The following is a 22360-nucleotide window of genomic DNA, read 5'->3' on the forward strand; positions in this document are numbered from 1 at the left end:
GATGTCAGAGCGGTTCAGAGCATTATGAATACCCAACCAAAAAGTCAATAGCTTCTTCTGGCTTAATTTAAGCTTGAGGTCATGATCTTCAGAATGACACATGAAGCTACATTTTTGTGAAGAAAGAGATGTGGGAATTTATTATTATTATTATTATTATTATTATTATTATTATTATTAACCTTTGTAGGTAGATTTCAGAGCGGTTCCGAGCATTATGAATACCCAACAAAAAGTCAATTACTTCTTCTGGCTTAATTTAAGCTTGAGGTCCTGATCTTCAGAATGACACATGAAGCTACATTTTTGTGAAGAAAGAGATGCGGGGAATTACTATTATTATGCCCGCCTTTCTCCCTGACGGGACTCCGGGCGGTTTACGGATTAAACAAAAACAAGTCTTGCCACCGGGTTAAATTAAGTAAAAACACTTGATGGTGAGACTTCGCGGTGTTTTTTTTCCCCGAGGGGCGGACGAGTCCGCAGGCAGGTCTCCCCTCGGGGCGTCCCGGCCAGGCGAGGGAGCCGGGACGCCGCTCCGTGTGGAAGAAGGAAACTTTCTGGACTCACCTGCTCGTCGCAAGCCCCCTCCAGCCTCCGCTCGGGCAGCAGCGTGCCGCTAATTCTCGCGCCGGCCATCGCGGCGGCGGCGGCGGCAACGGCAGCCCTTCGACAGCGGAGCCCCGCGGGCGCTGGTTCGGCCAGGGGCGGGGCCGCCCGCCCGGCGCTCTAGCCTCCCTTCGCCCGGGCGCGCAGGGAGAGAAGCGGCCCACCGGGTGGCCCCTCGCCGCTCAGCATCGACCCAGAAGAACCGCCGCCGCCGCCGGCCGTGGCCAAGTTGGCTTCTCGGCGGCCCGTGAGGCGCGCGTCCCTTTCCCGCCCCCTCCAGTTCCTCAGAGCCCATCCGGTGCTCAAAAACATCCTTGTAACTCAGTCTGCAATCCCTAAGTGCTCCTTGCCTCCGTGAACCGCCCTGAGACTTCCGGGGTATAGGGAGGTATATAAATTCAATAAATATGAAACCCATTGAATGCTGTGGGGCTCGCTTCCGCGCCCAACGTCCGAATGGAGTTTAGACGCCTCTGCGTGTTTTCTACACGGATGAACTGGCTCAACTCCGCGCTCACGCGTCGGTTCCTCTGGTGTGGACTTGGGTCACATCCGTTGGGTTCCTTTATTTTCTTGTATATAATTTTATTTTTCTGTTTTACAGTTTAAAATACTCATTTGACATCCTTAAAATATCAATGGCTTCCCTTCTTCTCTTTCCATGGCTCATTTTAACATATTATAAATCCCAGCGTGTTTTACAAACACTATGCCATTATTGCATCCATCAAAACTTGTTTACACTGTTGAACTTATCTTAATGCTGCCAGCATTTTCAGCTGCCAACACATTTCCCACATATTCAATAAACGTTTTCCAATCTTCTTTAAACGTATTTTCTTTGTGTTCTCTTATTCTATATGTTAAGTCTGCAAGTAGTGTCTATTCTGTCAAATTGCCATTCTTCAGTTGGGACCTCGCTCGCTTTCCACCCGTTGGCTTTCTTTAAACCTTTTCTCTCTCAAACAATTCTGAACTGCAAGATCCCACATTTATATTGACATGTATAAAACCCCTGAGCTTTGTGTTTACAACAGAAACTTAAGGAGCCTGAGCATGGCGCTCAAACAGGATTGCTGGCAAAAGATGTGTGGAGGCCAATCTTTCTGGGCTAAACTGGGTATTTACACCTATCCTCCAAGGCAAGGCATCTTCCAGGGTTACATCTCTCCTCTCGTTTTGTCCTCACAAGCCTGCAAAGTAGGCTAGTCCAAATGGATGAAGTCTTCAGATCATCCAATAAGCTTCATGGCTGAGGTCAGAGGGTTTTGGACATGGGCCTGTGCTGTCTCGCTCCAGCAATCTCATAAATGATATATACCAGGGATGCCAAGTTTTTGCATTGGAAAAGATTCAGCCCATTATTTATAGCGCTGTGCCGTTAAGTTACTGTCAGAAACTCCTGAACCTCCCCAGCAGCACATATCAGATTTTACCACGGCAACTGGAAGAATAAGAATGGGGTTCCCTTCTACGATTGGATTGAAGACTTATACAAACTCCCAACATATGAACAACTTGCATATAAATACAGACTTGCCATGGGCAAATTCAACAACATTTGGAATCCATTCTTACAAATACTGTAATAGGTTAAGAACTGGTTAGGTACAATAACAATTGTAAAGTATGGAGTTTGGGCTTCCCTCCTTTACTTTCCCTTCTACACGGGTGCTATCTCTTTTTTTCTCTCTTTTATTTACATCTTACCATGTTTAGTGCACATGTAATTATGTATGTTTTAACTTTCAATAAAGATGTCTGATAATTTTTTTTTTTTTAAAGATGTATCAAATTTTAAGCCATATGTGAATTACAAGGACAAAATATAGCCAAAGACAATGCAGGCTTAAAACAGTGCTTTTAATAGTATTCATTCCACCATCCTCTCAAAAAAACCCCAACCACCCTACAACTTTTATAAATACAAATAGTTCTACAAATAGCCCCCTATTAATATTGTGCCTCATCTTTCCAGTTTGGTACTGTGCTGGAAATGTTTCAAAGTAAAATCTTCGTATTGTGCTTAAAATAATAACAAATGAAGAGTTTAAACCGCATCCTGTCCAAAAATTGCAGCTGCAACCTAAGCACACACCAGCTCCTTTTGAGAAGCTTGCTTCGGTCATGGCATGCATAGTGATTGTGCTGTGAGTCCTGCGTCTGTAGAATCCCATTTTCCAGTCTTCAACTCTCTGGATATCACAGTTCTCTCTGGCTGCAAGCCTCTACACACTGACCTGGGAGCAAGTCCCGTTGAACTCATTGAACTTACTTTGGAAACGACATGTATGACAGAGCACTGCACATTGCTGTTTCTATGGTGATCTGATCAAATGGGTCTGTAAACGGGTTTGGGCTAACCATGGTTGACACAGCTAACCACAGTTGCCTCCAAAATTGAAAGTTGGTAGGAGAGTAACGCCTGCAGGATTGTGCTTGCCTGCTTTTCAGCTCAGCAAGTTAAAGCAATCCTTATGTCTCTTACCACTTTTTAAGAACTGTAACAGTAAGGTTATTGCCTATGCCAAGTCATTTTCCAGCAGTTTTAAGAAATGCACTAATTAATTTGCTTTATCATCTAAAATTGAACACCCAGCTTCTTGAAACAACACTGCTCATCTCTTATTGCCAGGCCATTTTGACTTTGCTGCATATTACGATATTAAGGCACTAAGTTCAAACAAGTATTATAACACTGGAACACTATGAAACAGATACTGTATGTGTGATTTTCAACATACTGTATATAAAGTTGATGTTGTTACTGGATTGGGTGTCCTACAGTTCAGCGCATAGCTACATAAAGGTATGCATATTAATTAACGTCAACAATTTGGTATCAATACATAACTTTTTTCAGGGGGAAATACCATCTGGTTCTTTTAATACTTCAAAAAAGCAAATCCTTCTCGCATGAAGAAAAAACAATATTAGCAGGCACTTGCTTTCTGTGGATCTACGGTAAACAAGACACAACAATTTGAGAAATATATACAGCATTCCGTGTAGCAAAGAACAGAGAACACTATCCAGATTTTCTAATCACTAAAGCAATTAGTAGATTGGATAATTCTATATATTGTTCCATGCTTCACTAACAAAATATGCTGTTTCTACGAACAGTACAAGTGCATCATAGTAAACATACAAGAAGATTGAATATATAACTTTGTGCATGTGTGTATACACACAAACACACATACTATATATCAGGAGGGCCCATGAACACACTTGCAAACATCCTGGGCATCACACACTCTGCAACTTATACTATTGGCTACAATAGAATACTTCTTTCAAGCCTAATTTCAGTGGGAGAGGGTAAGGGGAGAAGAACTGAAGGGCTCCATGGGTACTTTTGTACCCACTGCACCGGCAAATATAAATGTGTACACACACATGCCAGCATATTTCTTTTTAGTGGTTTCGTGCAAATTTGGGTAAGCTTTTGTAATGAAAAACGAATGTCTCTGCGTGTATAAGGGCTGCTTAACACAAGATGAAATATTCCACATGGAAAAAGGAAAGTGTGAAAGTCTTGTGCGAGGTTCCATCAGGTATAATGAGCAGACATGTCTATTTCACTGAGAGAGCATACCGATTGGAAGTCCCCATTAACTCACTCCAGTAAAACACATTTCCATTTTTATACAAAGAAGGTAACTGAGAAACTCTCAGAAATGCGATTTCTCCTATTCGTTCTTTGATTTTCTTTCAAAAGTGCAGACAAATACAGTCAATACCGTTTAAAATAAGGACTTTCAAAGAGAGATTTCTCTTAGAGATGGTGTTGACAATAACACTTAATGTCCATTACTTGCGGCTCTGTTATATTTAATCTTTTTTTTAAAAAAAAAGAGAAAAAAACATTGGGGTACGTGTTTAAATAAATAAATAAAAACCAGTTTAATGTTCCCAGAGGCTTTCAAACCTGAAGGCAATATAAATCTACATTCATGGCATTTAGAGCATTCGAGGTTAGCTTTCCTGAAATGAGCTAAAAATTTAAGTACTCATCTCCCTGTACAAACTCCATGTTGGCTATGGTAATCAGATCAAACCTTATTACAGAAAAAATGGCTAAGAGCAGAGTTTAGTCAGCTGAATAATCTGGAATGACTCACCTAGTGAAGTCAGAAAATGTGCATTCCTGATAATGTTCTGTTTTTAGTAAAAATGGTATACAAATATCTCAAATAATATTATAATATAATAATAATAATAATAATAATAATAATAATAATAATAATAATAATACCATTTAAATGCTCCAGATATTTTGAGGCTAAGGCATGGTTAAATTACAGAGTGACCTTGTGAATGCATCCTGAAGTTTGGAGTACTAAACTGCAGTATCAGGTGAAAATTAAAACATCTCTTCTTGCATGCACAACAGAACTTCTCCTGCCTTTACTATCTGCCACCAACATCTGCTGTGAAACCTCTTTTACACAGCTGGATTCAGCAGAACATGAAGAACTTCTGCATGGGACAATTACACAGGTCATTCTCCTCACTCTTATTTAGAGTTTTTATAAGCCACTGGGAAAGACATCTGCAATTGGCCCTTGCATACGTTGCCATTGTGATCTGGTGTCTGGCTACATCATTTTTGTAATGCATGAATCTGTTCAGAGCTATGGCTTAACAAAACTGCACTCTTTTTCTCCAGCAAACAGAGGACTTCCCTGTCAATTCCTCTGCTCAGTGGTATCAGCGTGAGGCAGCTGACTACTGCACTAGCTCCTTCTCTTGGATCATCAGGCAGAAGCCATTTTTGACCAAGCCCAATATTCAGGATTTCACCTCAGCTGTAAGAAAACTTCCACTGCAGCTGACAATAAATCATCATCCCAACAGTAAAACAGTAACATCAGCAGTAACAGGTGAAAAATGCAATACAGTATATAGGCCTTCATGGATCTAAAACAGAGTTGCACGGAGAACAAAAAAATAAAATAACTGTACCCAACAGTCATGAGGGGGAACTGTATGTCTGAAGAACCCTTTGACAGGTGGACTGCCCCACCAAGAATGGCAACTCACAGATAAGGCTGCTTCCCATCCTCCAGTAGTATCTATGTGCGACAGTCTTAACAACCAGGATGCAGATAAGCAGCGCCCCCAAAATGCGATTGCCACCTGTTTCTGACAAACATTCCTATAACTAAAAGATGAGAACTAATGCCCTCGTTGTTCAGTGCCCTCCCTGCCACTGAGTGGGATGGGGATAAAAGCTGCTATTTTTGGAAATCAGGCAAATTCATCTTATAAAGATGCATAAGCCTAAAAAACCCGAAAACACCTTAAAACTCTCCTCTGCTTCCTGCATACGTCTGGTTGTATCTGCACTGTGGGTGGGCAGGTGAAGAAGAAGAAGAAGAAGAAGAAGAAGAAGAAGAAGAAGAATTTGATATCCCGCTTTATCACTACCTGAAGGAGTCTCAAAGTGGCTAACATTCTCCTTTCCCTTCCTCCCCCACAACAAACACTCTGTGAGGTGAGTGAGGCTGAGAGACTTCAAAGAAGTGTGACTGGCCCAAGGTCACCCAGCAGCTGCTTCTGGAGGAGTGGAGACGCGAACCCGGTTCCCCAGATTACGAGTCTATCGCTCTTAACCACTACATCACACTGGCTCTGGTGAGACACCATGGCTTGACTAGGACTAACATGGCTCTTTGTTTCCCAGACCTGTCTTCTTCAGTGACCATTCCACCGGATCATGAAGAAGCTGTGAAGAATTAATACCTGAATTTCTCTCTATCTCCTTACCATAGGGCAGAGGTTTTCAACCTTTTTGAGTCCATGGCTCCCTTGACCAACTATGTTCTTTCTGCGGCACCCCTGTGGGGCTCAGGAGCCCAGTTAGGTCACCCCTTGCCTGCGGAGCTGCCAGCCTCTCACCCTTTTTTGAACACCTTCCCTTGTGGAGGGTTCCCTCAGCCTCCTCTCCCCTCTCCCCTTGGGAGTCCTCTGGGCAGCCGCTGCTGTCACCCCTGGTCTCTGAGCTGCCCCTCCCGCCCCAAAGAGAGGTGCCCCTTCACACTGACCCATGGGACTTGTTTGTCCCCCTTGCTTCCTTACTCCGAGGCCACTTAAGCTCCTGGCAACCAGCACCCCCTGGACCAGCCCCAGAAGCAACATTTGCCTGGGGAGTTTGTAGCCAGGGCTGCTGCAACAAACAGCTGTGCAAGACTTTGGGTGGCAGAGATGTGAGAGGGCATAAAAGCAGGGAGGGAAGGAAAGAGGGACAGAGGCCATTGTTGCCTGCAGCACCCCTGACTATCATTCAAGGTAAACAACAACAACAACATTTCCTCCAGAGGAGGGGTGTAATCCAGCAACACCTGCATTCTAACTCTTAAAAAGCAACATGCTCAGATAAGCCCATGCCAAATACATCTGATGGTTTTAAGACAAGCTTCAAGGTGAAAACATGTTCCTTTTATTCAGTGAGACTATTCAGTTGTGACATGGTATGATCTCACAATGAGAACGTACCATTTCATAATGCATGTGTGATTAGTTGTGGGAAAGTGCCCACAAAGCTTCCTGACCTGTGGCAAACTTACAGTTGAACTTTTGAATTAATACTTCTCAAGCAATTGGTTGTTCATTTCATATACTTCCATCTCACTAGCTAAAACTACTATCCCAAGCACATAAGTGCAGACGTTCCACAGTTATCAGTGGAGTTCAGTTTCAAATAAATTTTTCAAGACTGAGCATAATGTATGGATCTAATGGCACAATACGAGATTAAGGCTGCAGTCCTACACTCACGTATGTGTAAGCCCTGCAGAACTTTTACTTCTGAGTAGAGATGTATAGGATTGTATTGTAAGACATGAATTGGCAGATGTTTTCAAGGAAGGCAGCAACTACTTCAAAATTTAGAAACTGCTGCCTCAGATGTTAAAATTAGTTTTAGCTTTAAATGTTAGTATTAGCCTCCCATAAATTCTGCACTGTGGCACTGAGGAAACAATAAAGCATATTGGGCTATAGCAGAAAGCAAGAATAGTATCAACTGGCAGTACCTTCAAAAAGCAAGGTGCATTTCCCCCCCAGTTTGTAACTAAAAGTGCGAACAAAAGCCTAGCAGTTTCTCTAGAATGCCCCTTTGCAAGACTATCACAGCTATCTAGCTGACAAAACACACAGCTTAAGATGGCTGTCCTGGTGAATTATTGCCCGTTATATTCTAGTTAGGTTGATAAATAGAAAAAGAGAGAGAGTGCACTGGAGTCAGTACAGCACATGCTATATGACTTTTCCAACAAGCGCTGCAGATGTTATACACCACACCACAAATATTGCTATTGATTTCTTTTTGGGGTTACATACACCTCCTGGGCTTTGGTAAAACAAACCCAGCCGAGCAACTGTTTGGTGGGTACCATCTGCTTCTTCTCCAAGACTCCACCGCTAATGTATCTTAGGCAATCTTCAGAAAGGATGCTAGGACAAACTCTGAAAAGGCTCGCCATTTTTTTTAAGTCTCTGAACAACAACAGCATTTTTTAAATTAGCCTCCTCTAAGGTGAGAGATTCGTTCAGCAGCTCGTGAAAAGGAAGCGATGTGGTCAGCGTGAAATGACCTCTTCCTTGATGTCCTTGGTAATCTGCTATGAAATCTCTGACGTGCCATATTCTAGGAAGAAAAGCAAATACATATATTTTAAAGTCTGCGGGTGGTATTCAGTGAAGTCTTACTCATCGAGTTGACATATTAAAATTAACGAGCACGAAAAAGTCTGTAAATTTCAACAGGTCTACAATGGTAAAAACCAACCTGTATACCACCGTTATTTTGAATCATTTAGGGTACAAATACAGTAAGGAAAGTGTGGTTCAGGGAAACAAGTTTTTGACAGAACGCTTACATTGCCCAGTGAGTGGCATGTCCACTCAGAATATGGTTTGAGTCGACTCATCCTCCTTCACTGCTAGGTTAAGTGGGCAAAATGTTTATGAAAATAAATTCATCAAACATTTGCAAGTTGGTTCAATTGAAGAGAGAAGCTCTGATCTTTGGTAATTCTCATAAACCATCTATCCAAACTGGTATGTAAACAACTTAGAGATTTATTTTTTCTTCTTCATTTTATACATTTTGTAAGATAAATAAATAAAATATCCAAATTAACTAAGCTGCATACTGATGGATTTACTGTAGAGCTGCTAGTGTCGCTCTTTGAGAATATGCCCAACCATTAATACCAAGAAAGATAATCCTTTATCACACTCAAATCTATAGATTGCCCTTCCCATATAAAACAAATATTGCCATTGCTTTATGCACAACAATCCTATAGGAAACGTAATAACGTGTTTAACCCAAAGTAGACGAAGTGCTTTTCTTCAGAGCCTCTTCAAACTTTCAAATAGGCTGATCCTATGCATGTTTATTCAGAAATCATTCCCAGTGAGTTCATCAGGACTCTCTACGTATTCATGCACAGAACTTCATACCAAAGTAACTAAACCCGAGAAATAATAGGAACAGGAGACAAGGGGAATGTTTTGTTCTGTCTGCAGAGAAGAGAATTCTGCCAACCAGAATTTTCATTGTTAATAAACATATGTCTTCTGGTACAAAGCATGCTTGCAATCAGGGATATCTGTTCATATAGTACCTCCTTCCTTATCCTGCAATACTTGTAAAATGACAATAGAGGGTGTTCTGGTGATCTGAACAAAATGATGAAATGATGATGGCAAGGCAAAGCACTGTTAGTCTTTATGTGAAACTATGTAATAACAAGTTCTTGGTGTTATGAAACCAAGAAAGCAGGGTTTGCGACACTGGATATAACCAGAACATTGAAAAATATATGATTCTAAGTTGTCACAAATCCAAAGACTTTGTGCTAACTGGCCAGCACAAAACAAAACAGTAAAGGTAAAGGTAAAGGGACCCCTGACCATTAGGTCCGGTTGTGACCGACTCTGGGGTTTCAGCACTCATCTCGCTTTATTGGCCGAGGGAGCTGGTGTACAGCTTCCAGGTCATGTGGCCCACATGACTAAGCCACATGACTAATGAACCAGAGCAGCACACGGAAACGCCGTTTATCTTCCCGCCGGAGCGGTACCTATTTATCTACTTGCACTTTGACGTGCTTTCAAACTGCTAGGTTGGCAGGAGCTGGGACCGAGCAACGGGAGCTCACCCCATCGCGGGGATTCGAACTGCCGAAAACAAAACAGTACTGTACTACAAATTTTCATTTTGAAAACGATCATGTTTGGGACTTAAGAAAAATGGTATTAAGTCAAAACTAAATGTCTGGTCTTGATGACTTCATTCTGAAAACCCAGATAGGTCTGAGATGCTTTCCATGGAATTCTTTCCATGTTACAATCTCTTCCTCTGTAAGCCTATATGAATATTTACCTGGGAGTCCAGTTGAACTCAACAGAGTTTAATTCTAAATAGACATGTACAGGACTGCATTGCACTTGTAAGGGAGTGTGCTAATACGATCGGTTCTTACCTATGAGAAATATTAAAGTTTTGTACTATCCTTGTTCCATCTGCTAGCCAAATCTGGATACTAGTAATGGGTTCTGAATGATTTAATACCACTGTTGGTTTTCTCTTTTCAATTTCTTCTACATCTCTTTTTACTTTCGAAATTATTCTTGGTGTGGCACTGCAAAGTAAAAGAAAACAACATGAACTCAAACAAGCCAATATCACCTCTGCAAGAAGGGTCAGACCACACACTGGCTATTCTTATTTTCTGATGACTTCAAAATGCTTCTAAAGGCTAGATAGCTTTAATCCCGTCAACAACAAATAGATGAAACAATAGCATTTTCACTACATCCTTAAAAGATGTTTAAATTAAAAGCAGACATAATTTTTCAGTCTATTTGGTAATGTAAAAAAGTGCATTTGAGGCTGGCAGAATAACTCAAGAAGCATGTAAAAACTGCTACCGTATCTCATTAAAATCCCTGTTCTGCTTTTAAGCTAGTAGGCACTCTGCTATTCCAGTTCCCTCTTCAAGGGAGCAGTGATTTATAATTTGCCTCTTTGTGGCTTTATTGTTTGAAATACGATTCTCTTTCTACCTTACCATGGACTTTATTTGTATTTTTACTGGAAAGACAGAGATATCACTATTTTAAATCAATCAATCATAATATACACAAGAAATCTGAATGGCAAAATTATGCATGAGAAAAAACAATTTCTAGAAAATAGAATAAGCTCTATCAATCGATAAGATTTTGTTTATCCATCAACACCTCCCGAAACTCTGAAATCAGGGAGAACTTGCGTATTTTTTTGATAACCCCTTCCAGTAAAAGGAGCACACTTGGGTCCGTGCCATGGTCAAGTACAGAACGGCTCCCAGAAGTAGCATTTTAACATTGCAACCTTCCTTCCTCACCATACAAACTTCATTTTTAATGGAAAGCATGGGACAGGTTCGCACATGTATGGTGGAGCCAACCTGTTGCCTTGTACATGTAATGGCAGAGGACTATTTCCTAATCAGAAGTAGAGATTATTTTGGCCGACATCTCCTCCCCCACTATAGGTCACATCTGCGACATATTTACAATGGGACACAGTGCCAATGGATCAGCATAAGGGATTTCCACCCCCCCCCCCAAGTGACCTGGTCTGGATAGGGTTCAATATCTTCCCAACAACAATGGCTAGTCAGATAAACAGGTCGGGTTAACTCGGCTAATTAAATATTGTCAGAACAGCAGGACCGATTAGGCATCCTAATGAACTCTTGCCCTGCACTTTGAAAGGGAATTTGCACAGTGGTGATTGATAAAGGAGCTGTTCCGTTGCTACGGTTGTTGCTATAGCAGTTTCTGCATTTACTGTTCTTTTTGGAGTCAATCCTGTACTCACTCTACTGGGAATATGCCTCATTGGACTCAGCAGGACTTGCTTCTGAATAGATGTTTAGAATTAGACAGTTAACATCATTACTAATGATTTGTTAGTTGCTGGTGAGGTAGAACCAGGAAGAGGGCCTTCTCGGTAGTGGCGCCCCGCCCTGTGGAACGCCCTCCCTTCAGATGTCAAGGGAATAAACAACTACAGTGGTACCTCTAGTTACAAACTTAATTCGTTCCGCAGGTTCGTTCTTAACCTAAAACTGTTCTTAACTAGAGGCGTGCTTTCACTAATGGGGCATCTTTCTGTCGCTGCGCTGCCGGCACACAATTTCCGTTCTCATCCTGGGGCAAAGTTCTCAACTCGAGGTAACTCTTCCAGGTTAGCGGAGTTTGTAACCTGAAGCGTTTGTAACCTGAGGCGTTTGTAACTCAAGGTACCACTGTATCTGACTTTTAGAAGATATCTGAAGGAAGCTGTGTTTAGGGAAGTTTTTAATGTTTGTTGTTTTATTGTGTTTTTAATATTCTGTTGGGAGTTGCCCAGAGTGGCTGCTGTTGTTGTTACTATTACTACTACTACTACCCTGTGCTGGTCTAAGTCGACTGCAGCAGTAGCCACCGTAAGAGGGCTACATCTTAAAGCAAGTTGTCTGTCTCTCCTTTACAAGTTATAATCAAAATCCTGAGAGGCAGGCTAAACCTATGAAAAAACCCTGTTGATATTGTAATCCTATGCATGTCTACTCTGAAGTAAGCCCCGCTGAGTGCTCCCAGAAAAGTGAGTATTGGATTGCAGTCTCAAAGAAGGAAGCAAGAGCAACAACCTTAATTATTTCCCCAAACCATTTTTTAGTTTTATAGAAATACCAGGCTCTTCACCTTCCTAATCTGTAGCCTTGTCCCGAGAAAGGATGGAACGGTGGTTTTCTCAAAGCATACACCTCGTTCTTCTTATCGTCTACCTTAATGTCCACCTCTTCTTTATCACAAATCTTCTGCAACTCAAGAGGCAGCTCCCTTTAAAATAAACATAGAAAAAGTTCCTATGCGTGTGGAAAGTGATATTTTAAAGAAGATTTTAGTTGAAAGGAAAAACTCACGATAGCCACTGTTATAGGAATTCTAAGGTCTCAAATAGAGATGTTGATAATTGCACAAGGTAAACACACATACATATATAAACCACGTCTAAAATAGTACAGGAGAGCAATCCAAAAGCCATCTTTCCTCTCCTAAAGACTCTAAATATTTCCCCTGCCTCCTTAATCTCCCTTGCCTGAGAACAGATAGCAATCAGGGGAAGTTCCTGAAAGGATTCCTCTCTTATATCTTTGAACCTCTTTTGTATTAATTGTCATTGTTTGCTCTGCACTGAGGGATGTCTGACCAGCATCCTGATTGTCTAATCAAATGCTGATGTTTTGTGTAAATTGTGTCTGGAACTTTGTGAAACTCGCTAACTCCTCAGGAATATCACACCTAGGCCTGCCTGAGCCACAGTAACCCCACCTTGTGTGTGATGGAATTTCTGGCTGTTTGTAGAGGGGATGTCCTCTGTGCCAAAATGCAAACCTTTAAAAGATATGTTTCTTCTTGGTTCTGGGTCTCTCTTGCCTCCTTGCTAGGAGGGAGGGAACTCTGTTGCAACAGAAAAATAAAGATCTGCCTTGCTTTCACTGCATCCTGCCTCCAAAAATTCATTAATAAATAATAATAATAATAATAATAATAATTTATTATTTGTACCCCGCCCATCTGGCTGGGTTTCCCCAGCCACTCTGGGCGGCTTCCATAGAAACAAAAAATACAGTAAAATATCACAGATTAAAAACTTCCCTGAACAGGGTTGCCTTAAGATGTCTTCTAAATGTCAGGTAGTTATTTATCACTTTGACATCTGATGGGAGGGCGTTCCACAGGGCGGGCACCACTACCAAGAAGGCCCTCGGCCTGGTTCCCTGTAGCTTTGCTTCTCGCAATGAGGGAACCGCCAGAAGGCCCTCGGCGCTGGACCTCAGCGTCCGGGCAGAACGATGGGGGTGGAGACTTAGAGGACTCAGTCCCTTGGGGAGTTGGGCAGCAAAAGCCAACCACCCCTATTTTTCTTTATCATCACAATTACGTAAGAGCAACAACATAGGCCATGGTTTATGGCAGACATGGGATCATGGTTTGCCCCCTTCAGACAACTATGAGCTATAATCATGGCTTATTCTTGGGTTCACAGTTCACAGTCTGTCTGGAGCAAGCCCAGGTTCATCCACTACACTAATCCTAGAGTGGGGAACTGTCCAGGCATACAGCAGGCATTCTCCGAGTTCAATAACATATTTCAACAAGGCAAAAACATGTGAAGGCGGGACAGTGAATGGCATGACCTAGGGAGAGGGTGCATGTGGCTGGGGAGGTGGTATAGTCTAGGAAAAATCTCAAGGGCCAAATTTGGTAAGCTGCATTTGCCTCCCAGGCCTCCTCATCTCTGTGCTAAGCCAGAGCTGTGCTTGTGCAATTTGGCTCAACATACAAAGCTGACTTGCCCTTTTTTAATCGAGTCCAAGAAACGCTTGTTTGCAACATCTGTGTAGCTTCGGAGCTCGCCATCATTCACCGTGAATCCATTTTTCCATAATTTAATTGTTGTATCAACCTGCAAAGCAAAATAAACTCAAATGAACATTATGTCGCAACAAGCAAGCAGCAGGTTCATAAAACATATCCAAATAAAACAGAGGAAAGCGGCATAGGAAACAGCCTTATGCCAAGTCAATCACTGGCCCACCAGCTCAGGGTTTATTTACAACAGGGGTCAGCAACCTTTTTCAGCAGGGGGCCGGTCCACTGTCCCTCAGACCATGTGGTGACTATATTTTGAAGGGGGGGGGGAGAACAAATTCCTATGTCCCACAGATAACCCAGAGATGCATTTTAAATAAAAGGACACATTCTACTCATGTAAAAACACGCTGATTCCCGGATCGTCGGCGGGCCGGATTTAGAAGGCGATTGGGCCGCATCTGGTAGGCCTACCAAAGTTTGCTGACCCCTGATTTACAATGACTAGGCAGTGACTCCCCAGGGATTCAGACAGGGCCCTTTCCCACCCACCCCTTCCCAAAGATACCAGGAATTGCACTGGGGAACATTTGTATGCAGAACATTTGCTCAGCTATTGGCTTTGCAACAACTGAACCTAGACCAATCTATGCGAGTGCTGTCACCACCAAGGAATGAATTGGTTTTTAGTATGCACTGGGACTAGAAAATCATACCAGAAATGGATCTGCAATTTGGAAAATAAAGGGCATGGACATGGAGACACACACATATATATATTCCACACACACCTTTTACTTATCTTTGTTACTCACATTCTGGGTGGGTGGTAGATTTCAAGGGGAGGGTGAGTCCTCTGGAGAGAACAGTTTAGCTGTCTCTTAGTGCAGACTCAAGGGACGCGGGTGGTGCTGTGGGTTAAACCACAGAGCCTAGGGCTTGCCAATCATAAGGTCGGTGGTTCGAATCCCCATGATGGGGTGAGCTCCTGTTGGTCAGTCCCTGATCCTGCCCACCTAGCAGTTCGAAAGCACGCAATGCAAGTAGATAAATAGGTACCGCTCTGGTGGGAAGGTAAACGGCGTTTCTGTGCGCTGTTCTGGTTCGCCAGAAGCAGCTTAGTCATGCTGGCCACATGACCCAGAAGCTTACACCGGCTCCATTGGCCAGTAAAGCAAGATGAGCACCGCAACCCCAGAGTCGTCCGCGACTGGACCTAACGGTCAGGGGTCCCTTTGCCTTTAGTGCAGTCTCAAGTCATTGAGACTGACATTCCACAGCCACTGCTGCGCTGAACCAGGATTTGGCAGCAAAAGCAGCAGATATGTTCTATTCTTATGATAAAATTTTATCATCTTGCTCATTATGCTGTTTTAAATGTGCAATTTATATTTGACTTCCCATTAATTATGTTACTTTGAATGTATACTTGAATTTGTTCAGTACAGAATAATGTTTTATTCTGGATGGTTTTATTTGATATTTTAATGTAGGTTGTAAACCACTTTGATTTCCCACCCTTAAAATTATAATGTGGCATAGAAATGAAATTAAGAAGAAGACAGCTTGTAGTATTGCATACGTTAAAAGAAAAACCTTAAACAAAATTGTACATAACAACTTAAACTCACATACTCTATTTTTAACTTGAGACTGTTGCGTGCATACAGCTCCAAATTTCTGTGCTTCTTCAAAAAGGTCATCAATAAAAAGATCACAGCCTTTCTGGTCTGCACCATCATGAATTTGGTCATCAGTTCTAGGTTTGCAAGCCCTGCAAAAAAAAAAAGAAAAAAAAAGATAATGCTGCAGATTATACTAGACGATTCGCTAACCTTTCTCAACTTCTTCTCGTGTTTCAGTCTGCAGATTCATCTCCAGCTCCTTCTCCCTTATTTATAAAATATGTTCCCTGGTCTTTAGTTGAAAAACACTCTTTGGGTGACAACATTAGCAAGCAGAGATATCCTCCACAGTCAACTATCTAGTAACACTGTATTATACCTCCATCTTAAGAACAGACCTAAACTAAGCATTACTGAAGGGTAGTCATTGTGTTTATATGTAATATATGTGTGCACATTTTTAAAAACAACTACAACAATTCTAAATAATTAAAGAACTTAAGATGGTAATACAATATGCATGTCTGAAGTGGTCCATTTATACTTTATGCATAAACAAAGATCCACAATGCAAAAGTGAGTTAGACATTATACTGATTAACAGCTCTATGGATAATTTACTTTACAGTGCAATCTTATGTGTGTTTATTCAGAAGTTTGTTCCACTATGTTCAATGGGGCAGTAACAAACCCCTATATTCTGATGCAGACCTATAGAGTATCTGGGATTCAGAAGTGCTCCTGAGGAAACCGTGTTTTGGATTTTGTGTCCAATACATGTTCTCAGTTTCAAATGGTTTTTTCTTCTCCTTAGGCAGAAAATAGAGTGAACCCCCTTCTCTTTCTCCCTTTTCCAAAATAAACTTTTTTATAGAATGACGTTTGGTTAAATTGGTTTAAAAAATAATAATAATCTCAGTTTGACTCTGAGGCTTCCCAAACCTGCGTGTGTTTTTTTGCAAGGAGTCACCAGAAAAAAAGCAGCCACTGCCAATGAGTCTCTGCGGCTGCCCTTGTTGCATGTCCTGCCTGGCCTGCTCCTTTGGCTCCTTCTCAAAAGAGCATTTTCCTCCTCAGGGTGGATCTTGAACCCTTACCCCAGGAGGTCTTTGCGCTCTCTCTGCAGACCCCCTGCCATGGGAGCTAGGTGTGTGCCACATTGTATAGGCCAGCCTTTCTCAACCTTGGGTCCCCAGATGTTTTTGGCCTACAACTCCCATCATCCCTAGCTAGCAAGGCCAAAGCTCAGGGATGATGGGAGTTGTAGTCCAACAACATCTGGGGACCCAAGGTTGAGAAACTCTGGTGTAGGTTCTCCTACCTCCTCTTTCTATATTGCGTTCACAGAGCAGCGGCTAGGAGGGCCACGGGTAGATTCCCACTGGGAATGCTGTGGCATTGTATGTTCTGTGTGTTGTGATGGAGGAGGCAGGCTGGGGGCATGCTCCTATCACTGTGACTGTTGTTTAGTTAAAAAGGGCCTATTATTATTATTATTATTATTATTCTGCCCTTGAAGCTGACCCAGAAATTCCAGCGGGTGCAGAATGCCGCAGCGAGGCTCTTTATGGGGTCCTTGCCGCAGGATCACATTCGTCCAGTGCTTTACCAACTGCACTGGCTCCCAGTGGAGTACAGGATCAGGTTTAAGGTGCTGGTTTTGACCTTTAAAGTCCTATGCGGCCTAGGACCCACGTACCTATGGGACAGCCTCTCCTGGTATGCCCACGGAGGACCTTAAGGTCCACAAATGACAACATTTTGCAGGTCCCAAGTCACAAGGTGGTTAGAATAGTCTCAACTAGGGCCAGGGCCTTTTCAGTACTAGCTCCGACTTGGTGGAACGCTCTGTCACAAGAGACTAGGGCCCTGCGGGATTTGACATCTTTCCGTAGGGCCTGCAAGATAGAGCTATTCCGCCTGGCCTTTGGTTTGGACTCAGTCTGACCCTTATGTTTCCCTCCCCTTATGGTTTTGATCTATGGGCTACTTTTAAAATGAGGCTGCATTTTAAATTGCATTTTAACCTGTATTTTAAATTGGTGTGTCCCCCCCATTATGTTTTTACTGTAATTTTACTGGTGTTAGACGCCCTGAGCCTGGCTCTAGGCTGCGGAGGGCGGGGTATAAATAAAATTATATTATTATTATTATTATTATTATTAGGAAAGGAAAGGGAAAGAAGCCCTATGCAGTGGTGTATCCAGCTAAATAGTTCCACTAGTTCAACGATTTCCATGCACCACCCCTAAATATTTTCTGGGATTTCCTCCCACTCTTTGAAGCAGATTTAGGGGTTGTGCAGAGGGCAGAGAATATACATTGTTCAGCTCCAAGTCCAATTATGCAACTGGATACCACCCATGATCTTTCACATTTACTTGCAAACATATACGCGCAATGACACAAAACATTTAAGAGAGCATTTAACGCTCCTAAAATATACTGTATAGGTACAAGTGCTGGGTGCGTGGGGGTGGGAAAACCCATTCATCTGCTGTACAAACAAAAGCTGTTTTGGAAGGAAAATGTTGCTTTTGCAAAGCAAAAGATCAGAAGAGAGCAGCTTTCTTCTTTCACAGCAAGCTTACCTCGGCACTTTATTATAAAGGAGAAGGCTTAATAACGTGGCATGACAGAAGCCATAACGCTCCCTTCAGCCTGCAGCTGCAGCAGCTGTGTCCTTCAAGAGGACAGGAAACCGTGAACAGGAAGCAAACTAGCCTGACAAAGCATTTAAGGCTCTGCAGGACAAAGGATTTTTAGGACACGCAATGTATCCAACAAGTAATGATTAAGGCCTTGTTCCAGCCAGGGGAGGTTGAGACTAACACTACTAGCAGCCTGCCTCCCAAATTTAGATGTCACTGTATGGGCAGAGTAGACAAATCATTCAGTGTTTCCCTTGGTCTAGAATCTAGATATATTGACATCAGCGGGCCGATCAGATGGACAGAACCTCTAGGCCTTCTTGCGCCATGCCTGGATCTGTCCACTAGTCCCCAAGCACATCCCCAAATTCAGGTGTTGCGGTCAAATCTTACTCAGAGTAAGCCTACTGAAATTAATGGACCTAACTTAATTTCAATGGGTCTGCTGCTCTCAGAGGGGCTTAGTTGGATACCACCAGTGCTTTTTTTCTGGGGGGGACGCAGGGGTACGCATGCCCCTAAATATTTTGTGAATCTTTGTACTTTTGTCCATTTACTGTATTTATTTTCCCCCATTTCAACTATAAAATGGTGATTTTCTTGAGTCAAAATGACAGTACCCCTAAACATTTTTTAAAGAAAAAAAAGCACTGGATACCACCCTTCAGCTTTCATTGAGGCACCCAATCTCTTCCCTGGAACAATTCCCCTCTCCCTCTTATTCTGTACACAAGCTCCTTCCTTAACAGAAAACCCCTCTCGCCTAGCCTTCCATGGTAATTATTGTGCCGTCCGTTCCCAAGTTCTCTATGCTATGGTTGGATGGGCTGGATCTTCAGTTCCCAGTTCTTATGAGTTGCTGCCACTGGTTAGGGGATGTCCTGAAGCAGAGGACCTTATGCATTATATCTGGCGCTGCCCCTTACATAATGAAGCAAGAGAAAGATTTTTAGCACCTATAATGACAAGGTCCCCTGGCCAGAACCCCTCTGACATGATTTTATATCTCCTCGCAGACACAGATAAGCATGTGACCTGGTGTTTAGCACTCTTTGCAACTGCCACTAGGAAAATTAAAGCAAATTATATAGCCAAGGTAGCCACCAACTGTAAAGGAGATGAATTTATTTGACTGTATCTACATCAAGCTTTATTCTATCTTTATCACCAAACTCCGAATATAATTGCGCATTGTATTAATTAACATTATTTTTTAATATATTAGTGGCCATGTGATAATTTTAGCTTATAAATGTTATTGTTTAATGTCTTAACTTGTATATTAAGGTACTTTTATAGCTCTGTTTAGAGTAGGTAATGTCTTGATAATATAAATGTTTGAAGTTTTTTGTATCAATCCAGTATATTTTCTTTTAATTGTTGAATGATTCTGTGTACACTGCGGCAGTAAAACTATGTGCAATGAAACTGACTGACTGACTGCTCCCACTCGTGGAAGGTTGGGTAAAGTTAATTTATACTCATCCCTCCTTCCCTCAACAGCCCTACTGTAGATCTTCCATCCTGGAATAAAGAGAGAGAGAGAGAGAGAGAGAGAGAGAGAGAGACTCCCCTATATGCCTGATGTATCTATGTCAGAATCTGTCTGGACTTTTGCCACCAGGGCAAAAAGCAACACTCCTCTGGAAGCACGACGTGGACCAAATCAATAACAATGCCTGGGTCAGGGCCACAGCCGCCAGACAATTCTTCCCAAGAACAGCTGGCTTGATAGCAATTTGAAGCCCCCAGCGGATTTGTCCCTCAAAGTATGTGCCTCAAGAATCCGTTCCAACCTAAGCAATAATGGACCCCTAATTGCCCCACGGGTCACATCTCGACTCCATTACCAAAGGCTTATCTATTAATAAAAAATCAGTTTCGTTGCAAGACCGTATTTAAAAGGCATGAGATCACAAACGGCAAAAATGCAACGTAACCAAAAAATACCCACCATTCTTGTTTCAAAGTTTCAGACTTGTTGACTTCTTGCATTGTGCTGCACCTAGCATTGGGGAGAGAGAGAGAGAAATCAATAAAAGCCAAGCAAAGCAGATTTTCTAGACTGAGTAAGACTCTGGAACCATTGAAGTAATTTGTTTGAAATACAGATTGCTTTTCCCATGAAGGTCTCCGATTCTTATGTAATTTGACAGATGTTGACTTTAAAAAAGAACAGGAAGACACTTATGGGTCCATGCACTGGCACTACTCTGATAGTTAACAAACCACCAAGTTCATTATTAATGTCAATCGTCCCTCCAAAAAACATTCCCAACCATAGCTGGGCATGTGAGGGACTGGAACACAAATGGGTACATGGTGTTCTTTTAGGACTTGTGGAAATTGGGTAGGGGGCAGAGGAGGGTGCCAGGCAACTTGCTCCCAATAAAACCAATAATAGCATTGGATCCCACACAATGCACATACCATAAAAGGGAGGCTTGCCTGACTGGCAAATCCCAGTAAACTCCCACTTTGCACTCAGGTAAGAAGCGATATGATTACCACACGTTTGGTTCATTGACACTGGTAGACAACCACGACTAGAGACAAAAATTCCCCGAAATATGTTCCAATGGAAAATATATCTATTGCTCCACCCAATAAAATTGTTTCTCTCGGTAGTGGCTCCCACCCTGTGGGACACCATCCCTTCAGATGTCAAGGAAATAAACAACTACAATGGTACCTTGGTTCTCGAATGTAATCCGTTCCAGGAGTCTGTTTGACTCCCGAAACTGTTTGAAAACCAAGACATGGCTTCCGATTGGCTGCAGGAGTTTCCTGCAGTCAAGTGGAAGCTGTGTCGGATGTTTGGCTTCCGAAAAACGTTCGCAAACAGGAACACTTACTTCCATGTTTGCGGCTTTCGGGAGCCGTTTTATTCGGGAGCCAAGCCGTTTGAGACTAAGGTACTGTACCACTGTATCTGACTTTTAGAAGATATCTGAAGGCAGCCCTGTTTAGGGAAGTTTTTAATGTTTGGTGTTTTATCATGCTTTTACTATTCTGCTGGGAGGTGCCCAGAGTGGCTGGGGAAACCCAGCCAGATGACTGGGGTATAAATGATAAAATTATTATTACTATTATTATTATTATTATTATTATTATTATTATTTATCATCGTCATCATCCCTGACAAACGAATCTCAGTCGAGCAACTGGACATATACAAGGAGAAATAAGAAGATGGTTGCTGTGATTTTTGCATTTCGAGGGTTGGACTCGATGACCCTTGGGTTCCCTTCCAACGCTACAATTCTGTGATTCTATGGTTATATGACCATGAGTGTAGGGAGTGAAGTTTGCACAAAGCCAACTCTCTCTCATACCCCTTAACACAACCATTCCTTTTTCAAGTGCAAATCACCGAGTGCCATTATTAATGTGCATCCCCCCCCCCGCAAGTATCCATCCACTACTCATAAAGATCCTCTAATTCAGGGGTCAACAGTGTCTCCAGCGCCGATTCTGCGGCGGGCCGGAGGGCAGGGGAGCGCGTGCCCATACGCTATTTCCGGCGCACTTCCAGGTCAGAGGAGCACCGGAAATAGCTTGTGCGCATGTGCATGAGCCTCTTCCAACCCCAGATGTGCCCCGGAAATATTGCTTGCGCATGTATACAAGCTGGGACGCGGGTGGCGCTGTGGGTAAAAGCCTCAGCGCCTAGGGCTTGCCGATCGAAAGGTCGGCGGTTCGAATCCCCGCGGTGGGGTGCGCTCCCGTTGTTCAGTCCCAGCGCCTGCCAACCTAGCAGTTCGAAAGCACTCCCGGGTGCAAGTAGATAAATAGGGACCGCTTACTAGCGGGAAGGTAAACGGCGTTTCCGTGTGCGGCTCTGGCTTGCCAGAGCAGCGATGTCACGCTGGCCACATGACCCAGAAGTGTCTCCGGACAGCGCTGGCCCCCAGCCTCTTGAGTGAGATGGGCGCACAACCCTAGAGTCTGTCAAGAATGGCCCGTACGGGTAGGGGTACCTTTACCTTACCTTTATGTATACAAGCTATTTCTGGTGCTTCTCCAACCCGGAAGTGGGCAGCC

The 22360-nt window shown here is 42.7% G+C and overlaps 2 protein-coding genes and 1 long non-coding RNA gene across 5 annotated transcripts in view; 1 reads left to right on the forward strand and 2 right to left on the reverse strand.

Annotated features, from left to right (window-relative positions):
• The window catches only part of MFSD2B (MFSD2 lysolipid transporter B, sphingolipid), a 32505-nt gene extending 31391 nt beyond the window's left edge, over positions 1–1114 (reverse strand). The window contains exon 1 of the mRNA XM_083431688.1: positions 571–1114. Within this exon, the coding sequence (XP_083287814.1) occupies positions 571–639 (69 nt within the window). The 5' untranslated portion in view covers positions 640–1114. The remainder of the gene's footprint in view (positions 1–570) is intronic.
• A 1339-nt stretch (positions 1115–2453) lies between these two features.
• The window catches only part of UBXN2A (UBX domain protein 2A), a 28096-nt gene continuing 8189 nt past the window's right edge, over positions 2454–22360 (reverse strand). The window contains exons 2-7 of one of the 3 annotated variants that reach the window (XM_083431822.1): positions 20271–20321; positions 15676–15814; positions 14025–14134; positions 12367–12504; positions 10113–10271; positions 2454–8266 (exon numbers count right to left, since the gene is read on the reverse strand). In XM_083431822.1, the coding sequence (XP_083287948.1) occupies positions 8074–8266; positions 10113–10271; positions 12367–12504; positions 14025–14134; positions 15676–15814; positions 20271–20311 (780 nt within the window). In that variant the 5' untranslated portion in view covers positions 20312–20321 and the 3' untranslated portion in view covers positions 2454–8073. Of the gene's footprint in view, positions 8267–10112; positions 10272–12366; positions 12505–14020; positions 14135–15671; positions 15815–20270; positions 20322–22360 lie in introns of those variants that run through there. The other 2 variants (XM_083431823.1, XM_083431824.1) reach the window with 2 other exon arrangements.
• On the forward strand, positions 7254–20440 carry LOC310673420. Its single transcript, XR_014508986.1, has 2 exons — positions 7254–7395; positions 19820–20440. It is a non-coding gene; the product is annotated as an uncharacterized lncRNA (long non-coding RNA).

This window comes from Podarcis tiliguerta (assembly GCF_965153285.1).
Source record: "Podarcis tiliguerta genome assembly, chromosome: 3".
In the NCBI taxonomy this organism is placed as follows: Eukaryota; Metazoa; Chordata; class Lepidosauria; order Squamata; family Lacertidae; genus Podarcis; species Podarcis tiliguerta.